Raw genomic sequence first — 13,810 nt, forward strand, 5'->3', positions numbered from 1 at the left:
TCTCAAAATCACTTCCCTGCACGCCCATGCACCTGCGCTTAATTCTGATTGGACGATTTTGAAATCCCAATAACTTTCTTAAGAGTGAAGCGATCGATACCAAATTCATATAGTAAGTATATTGTTCAAATGTCTATTGAATAGCATCAACAAAATTGCTGTGTGGTACTCACGCGCACGTGTATGCACGTGCATTGATCTCGGTCTTTGTACTTTTGAGTTGCCGTTAATTTCTCGTTTTTCATTGAACTGTTGTGAACCTTCTCTTGTACTCATATGGTAAGACTTCTAATGTATCGAGATGGTCAAATTACTTATCAGCACGTGCATGCACGTACGTGCACGTGCACAAAATTCTCAGATTTTTATAACTGATATGTACTAGCATGAAATGGACTGTACGTTATGAAATAGTTATATATTCACATGCTAGACAGTTTGCCATGGTCAAAACCACTTGTACTGAAATAAATGGCACCGCTTGCTAAATGGGGGAATGTTTGGGGAACATCTGTAACGGTCCCCGTTACAATAAGTACTAGTTCTTTGTGTGAAACATTTTTCCCCAAGTTCAAACAAATTCCATTAGTTTTCGCAATTGGAAAGGTCCAGGTCCGGCCCGAAATGAAGACCTTAAAAAAACTGGATTGAAATTGTAAAATGCATTACCCCTCTGTTAGGGTCAGGCTCTAAGGCAGGGTCAAAATAGGGAAGTTGTTATTGACTTTCTAGTCTTAGTGTTACATATAACCAATGTTCAGGTGACCAATAAGGCCAGTGAGTCTTCTGTTTAAAAGATAACAAGCTGGTTTCCTTTCATAAAATTCAAGAGGATTTTTAATTTGCTCAAACCTTCATTTACCTGTCTGATTTCTGGCCATTCCAGCACTCATTGTCACTTTGGTTTTTCAGCTCCCTGGTCCTCATGAGATGGTGACACCCTGCAGTAGGAGCAGTTCTTACCGGTATCTCTTAAAAGCAGATAGAGGTTTTCTTAGCATCTGATCCATTTCTGGAGACAAACTTTTGTATGGAGCTGGTAAAATTTCTATCTTTTTGACTCATATGAGATATAAGATCAAGTGGGCTTTTCTGGTCACCACTTGTCTGTTGTACATCTGTCTGTCCATCTGTCTGTAAACTTATTTTTAACTTCTCTACAATCACAGAGCCCAATTTCGTTTAAATGAAGGGCCTCCTACCATCAAAGGTTAGATAATCAAAAAATGAAGAAAGATAGGATGAGGTCATTTAAGTATCGTCTCCAGAACTAATGAGGTAGAAATGACGAAACCTTTGTAAATATTGTGAAACTCTCCTAAATATATTATTATACCCCCCGCAACAAGTTGTGGGGGGTATACTGGAATCGGGTTGTCCGTCTGTCTGTCCGTCCGTCCGTCTGTAGACGCAATGGTTTCTGGGCTCTAAAGCAATATCCTTTCCACCTACCGTCACCATATCATATATATGGACTACCCATGGGATGAGGATGTTCCCTATCGATTTTGAGGTCAAAGGTCAAGCACACTGGACATCGAAGTAGCAATATGGTTTCCGGGCTCTAAAGCGTTATCCTTTCCACCTACAGTCACCATATCATACATAAGGACTACCCATGGGATGAAGATGTTCCCTATCGATTTTAGGGTCAAAAGGTCAAAGGTCAAGCGCACTGGACATCGAAGTAGCAATATGGTTTCCATTTAAATTCTTTAATGGCTTTTTTCATCACATGGAGATGCTGTGTTCCTAGATACCTTTTGGATCATAATACTGAAGTTTTACCTATTATCAACACCCTTTGGGAGATTGGGGTAAGCGGGGGGTATTCTTAGTGAGCATTGCTCACAGTACCCCTTGTTTTGTTTTAATTTTGGCTCCAGGGGATAGGATAAGGCCATCGGTGCCTGGGAAGGACAAAAACAACAGGCCAATGACCCCAATTATGGTATAACAGTGGGGACATTCTGAAATTTATTGTGCTGCCTGAAATAATGTACATTGGGTCCATTTTTAGCTCACCAGAGCCAAAGGCTTAAGTGAGCTTCTCTGACTAAAATCTGTACGTTATCCGCTGTTGTCGGGATCATCATAAACTTTTCACATTTTCATCTTCTTCTCCAGCACCAGTGGGCCAATTTCAACAAAACTTGGCACAAAGCATTCTTGGGTGAAGGGGATTCAATTTTGTACAAATGAAGGACCATGGCCCTTTCCAAGGGGAGTTAATAGAGAAATAGTGAAAATACATTGACGATTTATAAAAATCTTCTCCAGAACCAGTGGGCCAATTTCAACAAAACTTGGCACAAAGCATTCTTGGGTGAAGGGGATTCAATTTTGTACAAAATGAAGGGCCATGCCCCTTTCCAAGGGGAGTTAATAGAGAAATAGTGAAAATACATTGACGATTTATAAAAATCTTCTTCTCCAGAACCACTCGACCAATTTCAGCCAATCATGGCATAAAGCATCCTTGGGTAAAGGGGATTCAGGTTTGTTTCAAGTAAAGGGCACTGTCTCCTTCAAGGGGGAGAAAATCACAAAAAATAGGGTGGGGTTGTTTAAAAATCATTTTTTGAGAACCACTGGGCCAGAAGAGCTGGAATTTACATGAAAGCTTCCTGACATAGTACAGATTTAAGTTTGTTAAGACCATGACCCCTTTTGAGGCCATAATAGGGGATCAAACTTTTACATGCGAATATATAGGTAAAATCTTTGAAAATCCTCTTCTCAAGAACCACTGCGCCAGAAAAGTACAAATTTACATGAAAGCTTCCTGACATAGTGCAGATTCAAGTTTGTAAAATTCATCAACCCTGGGGGTAGGATAGGGGCCCAACAGGGATCAAAGTTTTACAAGTTATTATATAGGAAAAATCTTTAAACATTGGCCAAGGTAACTCAGGTGAGGGGTGTGGCCCATGAGCCTCTTGTTAATAATGTTTTGTTGTTGACACCAGATACACTAATTCAACAACACATAATGTTTTCTATTGATTTTTCATCAATCCTTTATCCTTAAATTCTGGATAGAATCTGTCCTTAAGTAAAAATTGTTACAGATGCCATAGAATTTATTTTAAAAACAGGAATAAGTAAGATTGATATCATCACAATGAACTTTTAAGACTCTTTATTCATATATGTACATGGTTTAGGTATTAAACATGTTTACAAATACTGAACTTTACATTGGGAGGTGAGGGGTGGTGAACTATTTTCTGAACTTGATGGTGGGAGTTGAGGGGTGGTGAGCTATTTTCTGAATTTAACTTTGAGACGTGAGGGGTTGAAAAACTGCTTTCTGAACTTTCTGTAGTGAGGCGACATGGATGAAAACTATTCTATGAACTTTATCTTGGGACGTGAGGGGATGGAGAACTATTTTCTGAACTTTACATTGAGATGTGAGGGGATGGAGAACTATTTTCTGAACTTTACGTTGGGAGGTGAGGGTGTGAGAAACTTTTCATTGATGTCACCTAGGACTTGATGTATACAGAGGTTAGATATTGTGTTATGAATGTTTTTAAATTGAGGCTTGTTCTCAGTTTGGTACGTTCAGAATGATTACATGGATTTTTTGTAGACATTCATGTTCTAATAGCATAATATAATGGTGTGAAGAAGTCATTTTGGTTACCTAGTCCTTAATGTTGAAATAAATTTTACAGGGTAGCAGTTACTTGAGATGTCTGGCTGATTGACGAGGATAATTGTCCTGCGACTCTGACATTCTGTAGGACTTGGATAGTTCTATTGCTGTAGAAAATGTCAGGTTTGTTTATGAAATTATTTAAAATGTTCCGTTTTCATGCCTCATTCATGCAATGGCTGGGGCATGTAGTGTTTACCCTTTTTAGCTCACATCAGCTGAAAGCTAAAGGGAGCTATTCTGATGAATTATTGTCCAGCATCAGTCTATTCGTCTATTCCTAAACTTTTAACATTTTTGACTTCTTCTCAAGCACGTACCACAGGACTAATATCAACCAAACTTGCCTCAAAGCATGCTTGGGTAAAGAGAATTCACATTTGTGCAAAATGGAGGGACATGCTCTCTCCAGAGGGGAGATCATAAAAAATAGGGTGGAGTCATTTAAAAATCTTCTCAAGAACCGCTAGGTCAGAAAAGTTGAAATTTATATGAATACTTCCTGACATAGTGTAGATTCAAGTTTTCAAATGATGGTACCAATGGGTAAGATGGGATCACAATGGGTAAGATGGGATCACAATAGGGGATCAAAGTTTTACATGGTGAAGCATGGGATAAAGCATTAAAAATTCACAGGAACAACAGGGTTATAAAAGTAATCATATTGATATGCAAGCATTCCCAGGTTGTGCAGATTCAAGTTTGTTCAAATTAAGGTTCCTAGGGGTAAGGTGAGGCCACTATAGGGAATCAGAGTTTTACATCGGAATGTATACGGAATATCTTTAATAATCTTACAGCAGGGCCATGAATACTTTGATATACAACCATCCTAGAGGTAATGTAGTTTAAAGTTGCTCCCAATCTTGGCTCCTGGCAGCAGGATGTCGCCACGATACAGAATCAAAGTTTTAAAGGGGGATATTTAAAAATCGTCTTAAGAAAAACAGGGTCATGATTACTATATGTTAATGTGCAGGCATTTCCGGGTAGTGCAAATTCAAATTTGTTCAAATTTTTGCCCCTGGGGATAAGATGAGACCATGATAGGGAATCAAAGTGTTATGTAGGGATTATAGGAAAGGCATAGATAACGAACAGTGATCAATCTCATAATCCTATAACCAATACAAAATAGATAGTTGGGTAAACACTGACCCCTGGACACACCAGAGATGGGATCAGGTGTCTAGAACGAGTAAGAATCCCCGATCGACCGGTCACCCCGCTGTGAGCCTTATATCCTGATCAGGTAAATGTAGTTATCCGTAGTCAAAATTAGTGTGCCAAAAGCGGCCTAACACATCACACAGCATAGGAAATATCTTTAAAACTCTAACAACTGGGCCATGGATACTCGTACTAATATACAAGCATTCCATCCCAAGGTATTAAGATTGAAGTATTTTCAAATCATGGTCATCGGTGGGGGCGGGGGTATGACTTTGTACAAAAACAAATCATCTGGAATTGATAGGTTTTTTCATGCTGACTCAGAGATCTTGAATCACGTGATTTTCAATGACAGCAAATTTGTTGTGTAGAAGATTTAATAGAAATTGTTTTGATGAAAAACAAATCCCTCCTTAGCTCCCCATACTGGAGGTGCATCAAGTGAAACCTGCTCTTAATGTACTGCATGGTATGGAGGAAAAAGCATGGGCAGGAACAAAGACATAATGAACTCCGATAAGCCATATAGGAGGAGAAATGTACACAAACTATTTTACACCCTCCACCCCTCAGATCCACTAAAATTTTGTACAAAAACAACACATCTCCCCCTGGAAGAAGGGAGATATAAATACCCCTTAGGGGATCCACACTTACTTTTCAAGTATGGGATTATCCTCTGCTTTCTAAAATTAAGAATTTATAAAGCATTCCTCTAACGAAAGCCTTTCCATATCCCTATTGACCAAACAATGTTTTTAAACAAACGTGTGATGAGTTCAGTTAAAAATAGTGCTTACTTTTAAAGACCTGCTTGTGTTTATGGTCATACTGATCCACACTTAAATTTTACTTCGCATTTGAGTTGTATATCAAAATACCAGGTTTACCCACTTATGCTTTTTTTCTCTGGACGACATGCTACACTGTTTACTGTCAGCGGTCATGTGTCTGAATGTGTGGGTCATTTAAATATCAATTTGATAAATGACTGGTTAGTAACGGTCTATGTGTCCCACAAGCGGGGGGAATTTGTTCTCTATGTGCTTTAGGATATCTTACTTTCCCATCAATATTTGTTGACATAGCTGTTTGTTACAGAAAATGGAATTCGAACCCAGAATCCCTAGCCAGGTGTTCACAAAATCACTAGTCATGTGCTATTAGAAACTCTAATCAAGTGCTCTCAGAATCTCTAGTCAGGTGCTCTCAGAATCTCTAATCAAGTGCTCTCAGAATCTCTAGTCAGGTGCTCTCAGAATCTCTAGTCAGGTGCTCTCAGAATCTCTAGTTAGCTGCTCTCAGAATCTCTAGTCAGGTGCTCTCAGAATCTCTAGTCAGGTGTTCTCAGAATCTCTAGTCAGGTGCGCAACCAACTGAGTAACATGGAACCATCCTCACACCAAGTTAAAATGTTATGCTTAAAGGTATTTCATCAGTCACAAATACAAGAGCCTTATAGGCAACAATGCTCACCTGAATCAAGGTGAACCCTCTTATTCTGCTGTTGGGATCTTTAAAAAGATTTGTTTTCAATCTTTATTCCAATGTAAAAAAAATTAACCCCATATTATAATCCCAATATAGCCCAAATGAGCACTACATAACCCTGATACAAGGTCAAAGGTCATGGTATGAGATTAAAGGTTTTGCCATCAGGAATCTATATACAAAGTATGAAAGACCTACCTAAATATTCAAGGAAATGTTCCCTAGGATAAATTTTTATACAAGTAGGTCAAGATCAAGGTTAAGGTTACAAGGTCAACAACTTTGGTAGGAAAGGATTGATTGAATGTTGTTTAACGTCCCTCTTGAGAATATTTCACTCACATGCTGGTGAAAGGCTGCAAAATTTAGGTGTATGTTCGGCGCTTTTGGCCTTTGAGCAGGGAGGGTTCTTTATCGTGCCACACCTGTTGTGACTTGGGACCTCGGGTTTTTCGGTCTCATCCGAAGGACCGCCCTATTTAGTCGCCTTCTACGACAAGCAAGGGGTACTGAGGACCTATTCTAACTCGGATCCCCACGGGATCGGTAGGAAAGGAAAGGCCTTGTCATTATTGTGACAAGGTAGGAAAGGAACCGCCTTGTCACAATATCATCTTATCAAAGGGTCTCGTCATAAGGTATTTTATATACAAAATTTGAAACACTAACTTAAATAGTTCCGAAGATATGATCTTGATGAGGTTTTCTTAAAAGTTGGTCAAACTCCAAGGTCACAAGTTTAAAAACTTTGATACGTAAAAAGGTTTTGTCACAAGAAGAACATATGAAAAATGAAAGACCTATCACTCACAATTCAAAAGTGATGATCAGCAAGGTTCAACTTTCGGCTGAAGTTTTGAAAGATAAGTCAAACTTTAAGGTCAAGACCGCAAAGTCAAAGACAATGGTGTAAAATGTAAGGTTCTGTCATAAGGAATCTAAATAGGCTGTACTTTAAATAGTTCAGGAGATACTGCCTAAGTTTGGTATTCGTAATAAAAAGTCAAACTCTTAATTACAGTTAAGGTCACAGGGTTAAAAACTATCAGGAAGGTCTTGTTGCATAGAATACCGATATATGAAATATGAGAGCCATATGACTCGCAATTCAAAAGTTAGTATACATGTTAAAGTAGGGGGCAGACATACAGGACAGGACAATATGCCTCCCCCTCCCCGGCTATAGTCACAGGGGTATAAATACTTAAATCCACACACCTGCTACACTTGAAAATGATTTGTTTAAGTGAATTAGCTGCACTATCTGAAGGTATTTGCATATTAAAGAGAAACGCAACCCAAATTTTTTTTACATAATAAATGATAAGATTAATTATATGATAAAGATTTGTCATATTATTGTGTTGATACATGGCCTAGATAAGCCTCAGTACTAATTTTAAACGTTAACAATTGAAATTCCTGCCATCTATAGAGGCTGCCATGAAGCGGAACTCTTTTGTATTCAAGACCACAAAAATCAATAATTTTGACATCACACCGTCTATTCCGGTTTTGATGAAATTCTAAGATGATCAAAGATGTGCATGTGGTAGATTACTGCCTAAGTTTGGTATTCTTAACAAGAGGCCCAAGGACCACATTGCTCACCTGAGTCACTTTGACTCATATTTAAAGCTTTTCCCTATAAATTTGTATGCAAACTTTGATCCCCCCTTGTGACCCATCCTGAAATCTGAAATATGTAAGAAAGATTTCTGATCAGCTTTTCTGGCTCAATCGTTCTTGAGAAGATTTTTAAAGATTCTTCCTATATATTTGTATGTAAAACTTTGATCCCCTATTGTGGCCTCATCTAACCCCCGGGGAGGTGGGGGGGGGCATGATTTGAACAAACTTGAATCTGCATTATGTCAGGAAGCTTTCATGTAAATATAAGGCACAGTGATTTTTGAAAAGAAGATTGTCCCTATATATTAGTATGTAAGACTTTGATCCCCTATTGTGGCCCCATCCAACCCCCAGGGGCCATGATTTGAACAAACTTGAATCTGCATTATGTCAGGAGGCTTTCATGTAAATCTCAGCTTTTCTGGCTCAGTGGTTCTTGAGAAGAAGATATTTAAAGATTTTCCCTATATATTTGTATGTAAAACTTTGATCCCTTATTGTGGCCTCATCCAACCCCCGGGGGCCATGATTTGAACAAACTTGAATCTGCATTATGTCGGGGAGCTTTCAAGTAAATTTCAGCTTTTCTGGCCCAGTGGTTCTTGAGAAGAAGATTTTTAAATTACCTCACCCTAGTTTTGCATTGTTGTGATTATCTTCCCTTTGAAAGGGACTTGGCCTTTCATTTGAACAAACTTGAAGCCCTTCACCCAAGGATGCTTTGTGGCAAGTTTGGTTGAAATTGGCCCAGCAGTTCTTGAGAAGAAGTCAAAAGTGTGAAAAGTTTACGACGAAGCCGACAACAACAGACAAATTTTGATCAGAAAAGCTCAGGTGAGCCTTCAGCTCAGGTGAGGTAATAAAAAGTAAAACTCTAATTACAGTTAAGGTCACAGGGTTAAAAACTATCAGGAAGGTCTTGTTGCATAGAATACCGATATATGAAATATGAGAGCTATATGACTCTCAATTCAAAAGCTAGTACACATGTTAAAGTGTGTGTGTGTGTGTGTGTGGGGGGGGGGGGGGGGGGGGGGGGGGCAGACATACAGGACAGAACAATATGCCTCCTCCTCCTCCTCCTCGGATATAGTCGCAGGGATATAAATACTTAAATCCACACACCTGCTACACTTGAAAATGATTTAATTAAGTTGCCTGCACTATCTGAACGTGTTTGCATATTAACATGTCCCTGCTGTTGTTGAGATGAAGAATTTCAAAAACATTTCTCTATATATCCCTGTATAAAACTTGGGTCCATTATTGTGCCCCCCCCCCCCCCCCCCCCTCAGGACAACATCTTGAACAAACTTGAATCTGCACTACCTGGGCATGCTTGCATATTGATGTGATTAATTATGACCTTCTAGTCTTGTGAAGAAGATTTTTCCTCTATATCTCCATGTAAAACTTTGATCTCCCGATGACATCCTACCCCACCCCAGGCAGGCCATGGTTTTAACAAACTTGTATCTATAATATATATCAGGAAACTTTACATCAATCTCAATTTTTCTAGCCCAGTGGTTCTTGAGAAGATTTTAAATGACCCCACCCTATTTTTGCCCTTTCTTGATTATTTCCCCTTTGATCCTTCATTTGAACAAACTTGAATTCCTAGAGATCATAATGCGAAAAGTTAATAACAGCAGACAAATTTTGATTGGAAAAGCTCACTTTGTACTGTGGATATCGGCCTGGATAGTTTTGTGTGTTTAGAGCACCTGACTATTACATATGTAATACAGGGGTCTCGGGTTTGATTCCTGGTCCAGTCAAACCATTGATATCAATCTGGATAGTTCAGTGGTTAGATCACCTGACTAGTAATACAGGGGCCTCGGGTCTGATTCCTGGTCCTGTCATATCGTGGGAACGAAGGACCTTGGATTGGATTCCCAGTTCAGCCATATCTTCTTTTCCTTCCCATAACATTGACATCTATGTAAACATGTAAATATATCACAGACTATCCTTGACAATTCAGTTTGATATGATTACACTTTGTTTATTTTGTAGGACGGTGGAGATTTAGATAAGTGGTGAGACGTTATTGATGGTAAACAGAAGACTGTGACCTTGAATCTGAAGATCTGTGATGAAGACCGGACGTTTGGGGTCACTCTCTGTTACAGTACTACAAATCTAAGTAAGTACTCAGTAATAATGTAAGACTGAACTCTGTATCATGTTTATCTAATATATACATTGTAAAATCAAACACAAATTAATTCACAAACAAAATAATGTTCTGTTAAACTCACAAACACAAGTACATGTTACACATCACAAACAGAGGACTGTAATGTACACAGGGCTGTAATTAACACGGGGCTGTAATTAACACGGGGCTGTAATTAACACGGGGCTGTAATTAACACGGGGCTGTAATTAACACAGGGTTGTAATTAACACAGGACTGTAAGTTACTCTGTGGTTAGACATGTAATTAACACTGTATTGGTAGATGTAATTAACACTATGTAGAGCTGTGTAATTAACACTGTGTTGGTAGATGTAATTAACACTGTGTTGGTAGATGTAATTAACACTGTGTAGAGCTGTGTAATTAACACTGTGTTTATAGATATTGGATTTTCTTCACTTTAGCAGTGTGTAACTCAGCCACAAAGAGGTTGTCTCTGATGTCCACACATAAACCCCATGGACCGAGTAAATCACAGTGAATGTAACGGAGGAACTGTCCGTCCTGATCTAGGATGTGGATACGGTGATTGTTACCGTCTGCTGTCAGGATGTGACTCTGGCTGTCTGTAGTGATGCCGAATGGATAAAATGATTGCTCGGTATTAGAGGGATGACCAGTGTATCTAAATCGGAGTTTTCCTGACTGATTGACCACCACTACTGCTCTAGCTCTATAGTCAGCCACACAGATATCCAGGTTCTTGTTCTCACTGAGGTATTTATAGATATAACCACCAGATGAGTAGAGAGGACGCCCCTGATCATCAAACTGAATGCTTTGTTTCTCTGTGGAGCCGGAGTAACGCACGACTTTGGATTGTGTGAAATCACTGACCATGGTAACCAGGAGGTCGTTATCCGCGGTACAGCAGACAAAGCCAGGTCTCCATCCCTGTAGTGTGATCACGGTCTGTATCTGTTTATTCTTAATTAAGTTTATAGTGTTATCATCATAGTCAGTATAAACAAGATCTCCGTCCCGTGTCACTGCTATGTCCCGTGGTCTGTTCCCTGACTTGGTTTTTATTGATGTCAGTAGTTTACTCTGGAGGTTGAGCAGCTTCATGGTTTCGTTCTTCCCGCATGTCCAGACTTGATCTTCACTCAGACAGCTAACACTGTATAGTTTGTTATACCCAGTGTCTATGGTGGCGGTGACGCGCGGCTCATCAAGCAGTGGTTTGACTGGAGGAGACGATACAGCTTCTGCTGACTTGATTGTGTCGCCATGTTCTGTGTTAATGGATAATGGCGGCAGAGAACCAAACATTTCATTGAGCTGATCTTTGTTTATTTTCGGAGCAGAAAAACTGGGTACTGTAACTCGGACTTTAGGCGGTAATGTTCTAAATTCGGAATTCCTAGATTTGTAAGTAGAGGTTAAGGAGACGTCATTTGATTTTAGGATTGATTTCAAGTCGGACATGATCTGTTTGAGTTCCGCCATTTTCTGTGTGATTTCTTCTGTGTTTTTCTTCAGCGCGTCCAGATGTTTAGTTTTCATCTCCGTAATGGCGGATTTCCGCTGGTTGACAATGGCGGTAATCTCCCGGTGTAAGAGTTCTCCTTGTTGGTCAGCGGCTGTGGTCAGTTTCTCATAATTCGTTTCTAACTCGGTTTTTTCAGTTTGCACACCGGACGCCATTTCTTCATACCGGGGATAAATTCTCTTCTCTAATTCCTCTAGATCTTTTTGTAAACTTTTTGTTTTAGCGCTGAGTTTTTCCAGAATATCTGATATATCGTGACCTTTGTGTTTACCTGAGGAGATGCAGGTAGAACAGACAGGAATGTTGCATTCCTCGCAGTGAAGTTCGCAGTGTTTATCGGCGTGTTTCAGACATTTTGGGTAGTTAGGGGTAGCCTTTCTGCGTAAAAAGGGCACGACTTTGTGATCTTTAGACGAATCTGAGATATGTTTTCCTACACAGTTAACACAGAGATTGATATTACAAACTTCACAATGACTCTGTAGGGGGACAGTTTCACAGAGGTCACACAGTAGGACTTCCTGAGCACTGCGCCGGGGATGCATGTCTGATGCCGGGATCACACGAGAACTTTACTGTCAATAAAAAAAGAATCTTAATTAGAGACGTTGACATGTAAAAACAATTGAGAAGCTAGAATTACAGTATGATATGAAACGCAGTGGTCATTGAATATTTCAAATGAAAAGATATCGAAATTTTATGAAATTAGTAACGAAGTGAGCAGATCGATTCCGTTGATCACAGATTAATATCTAAGTGATCAGATCTATCTCATTAATCACAGCAATATCGATACTATTAACCCTACAATGTCAGAATGCGTATATATAATTCTGTCTCACCTTAAAATCCAACATGGCCTCCCTGTTCTTTCGACCTTCCGTCTAGTCCTGAGAATTAAATACCAGTGCGGCGTGTCAGCCTGTATACACTGTCTGCGTGTTATCGCTGACCTAATTCACGTTAAGTAGCTGTGTCAACATTTACGTCAGAAGATAGAATTTCCTTTCATCAAAAAATAAAATGCAATTAAATATGTATACAATGAATAACTGCAATCTTTGATTATACTTATTGAAATTCCGCCCCGTGCACACAAATAATATTACGTTTAAGGTACAAAAGAAAAATGTGCAAGGTCTACTTGACAACATTGGGGAGGGGGGGGGGGTGTCATTCAGTGGGGCCTCGTTTTGACTCGTAACAGTGAGGGTTCTTTATTTTGACAACGCCCACCATGACTCTGTTTTCATCGTCATATCTGAAGACCTGTGGCTTTTAGTTTTATATTACAGGGCGCTTTGTAAAGTGCCATTAACTATACAGTTGTGAAATATTTTACCTATGCACGGTAAATCGCGATATTAAGTTTTTTTTTATGTATATTTTACTTCAAAGCATAAAAAATAAAACATACATTAAGGGAAAAGAATGAAAGTTCAGTGTTTGACAGCTTCTTGTGTTAATGTAAAATTTACCTCCTTCAAACTATTCGTAATAGCACATTATATATATCTAGAAGTTAGAGGTTTGAATTGAATTCATGTATAAAAAAAATAAGGATTTGGCAGGCGGGGTAATTTTTTTGTTCTTGCTTGTGAGGAGTTTTTTTTAATTACCACCCCCCCCCCCTCCGGCTGCCTCCCCCCCCCCCCCCCCCCCCCTGTGAAAAAAATGATATGTGCCTAATTAATGAAATTCAGCGTTTCTCCGCCTTTAAGCCTCACACCACACATTTTTTGTCAGTACATGTAATTGTTTGTAGGGGTATGGAATCCTTATCTCACCAGAGGGAGCGTTACGCAAGCTATATTTACCTGACATATTTACCTGACAGACATTTACAATAAATCGCTCACCTGTGTACAGATAAAGAACATGTAAATTACCCGTATTGTACGTCCAGGAGAAGATTGCGTACTGTGCTCTCTGGTGAGAGAATGCCATGAAATACGTTACGCATGATTTTATATATCAATGTACATGTAGTTAACATATTTTGTTTTCTATTGTAGAATGAGTTGAGTGGAATTATGAACCTCCAGATGTCTATGTACATGTGTATATTATAATTAAACTTGTGTTGCACTCGCGCATGCGAGATCACTCTACATTAGGTGTTCGAGTTTTATTTCCTGAATAG

The 13,810-nt window shown here is 39.2% G+C and overlaps 1 protein-coding gene across 1 annotated transcript; it reads right to left on the reverse strand.

Moving 5' to 3' along the window:
* Positions 1-10,145: 10,145 nt before the first annotated feature.
* Positions 10,146-12,209, reverse strand: LOC125655451 (E3 ubiquitin-protein ligase TRIM36-like). Its single transcript, XM_056151636.1, has one exon. The coding sequence runs from the start codon at positions 12,207-12,209 to the stop codon at positions 10,548-10,550; it is 1,662 nt and encodes a 553-aa protein (XP_056007611.1). The 3' UTR covers positions 10,146-10,547.
* Positions 12,210-13,810: the final 1,601 nt, after the last annotated feature.

Source organism: Ostrea edulis, chromosome 10 (assembly GCF_947568905.1).
Source record: "Ostrea edulis chromosome 10, xbOstEdul1.1, whole genome shotgun sequence".
Classification (NCBI taxonomy): Eukaryota; Metazoa; Mollusca; class Bivalvia; order Ostreida; family Ostreidae; genus Ostrea; species Ostrea edulis.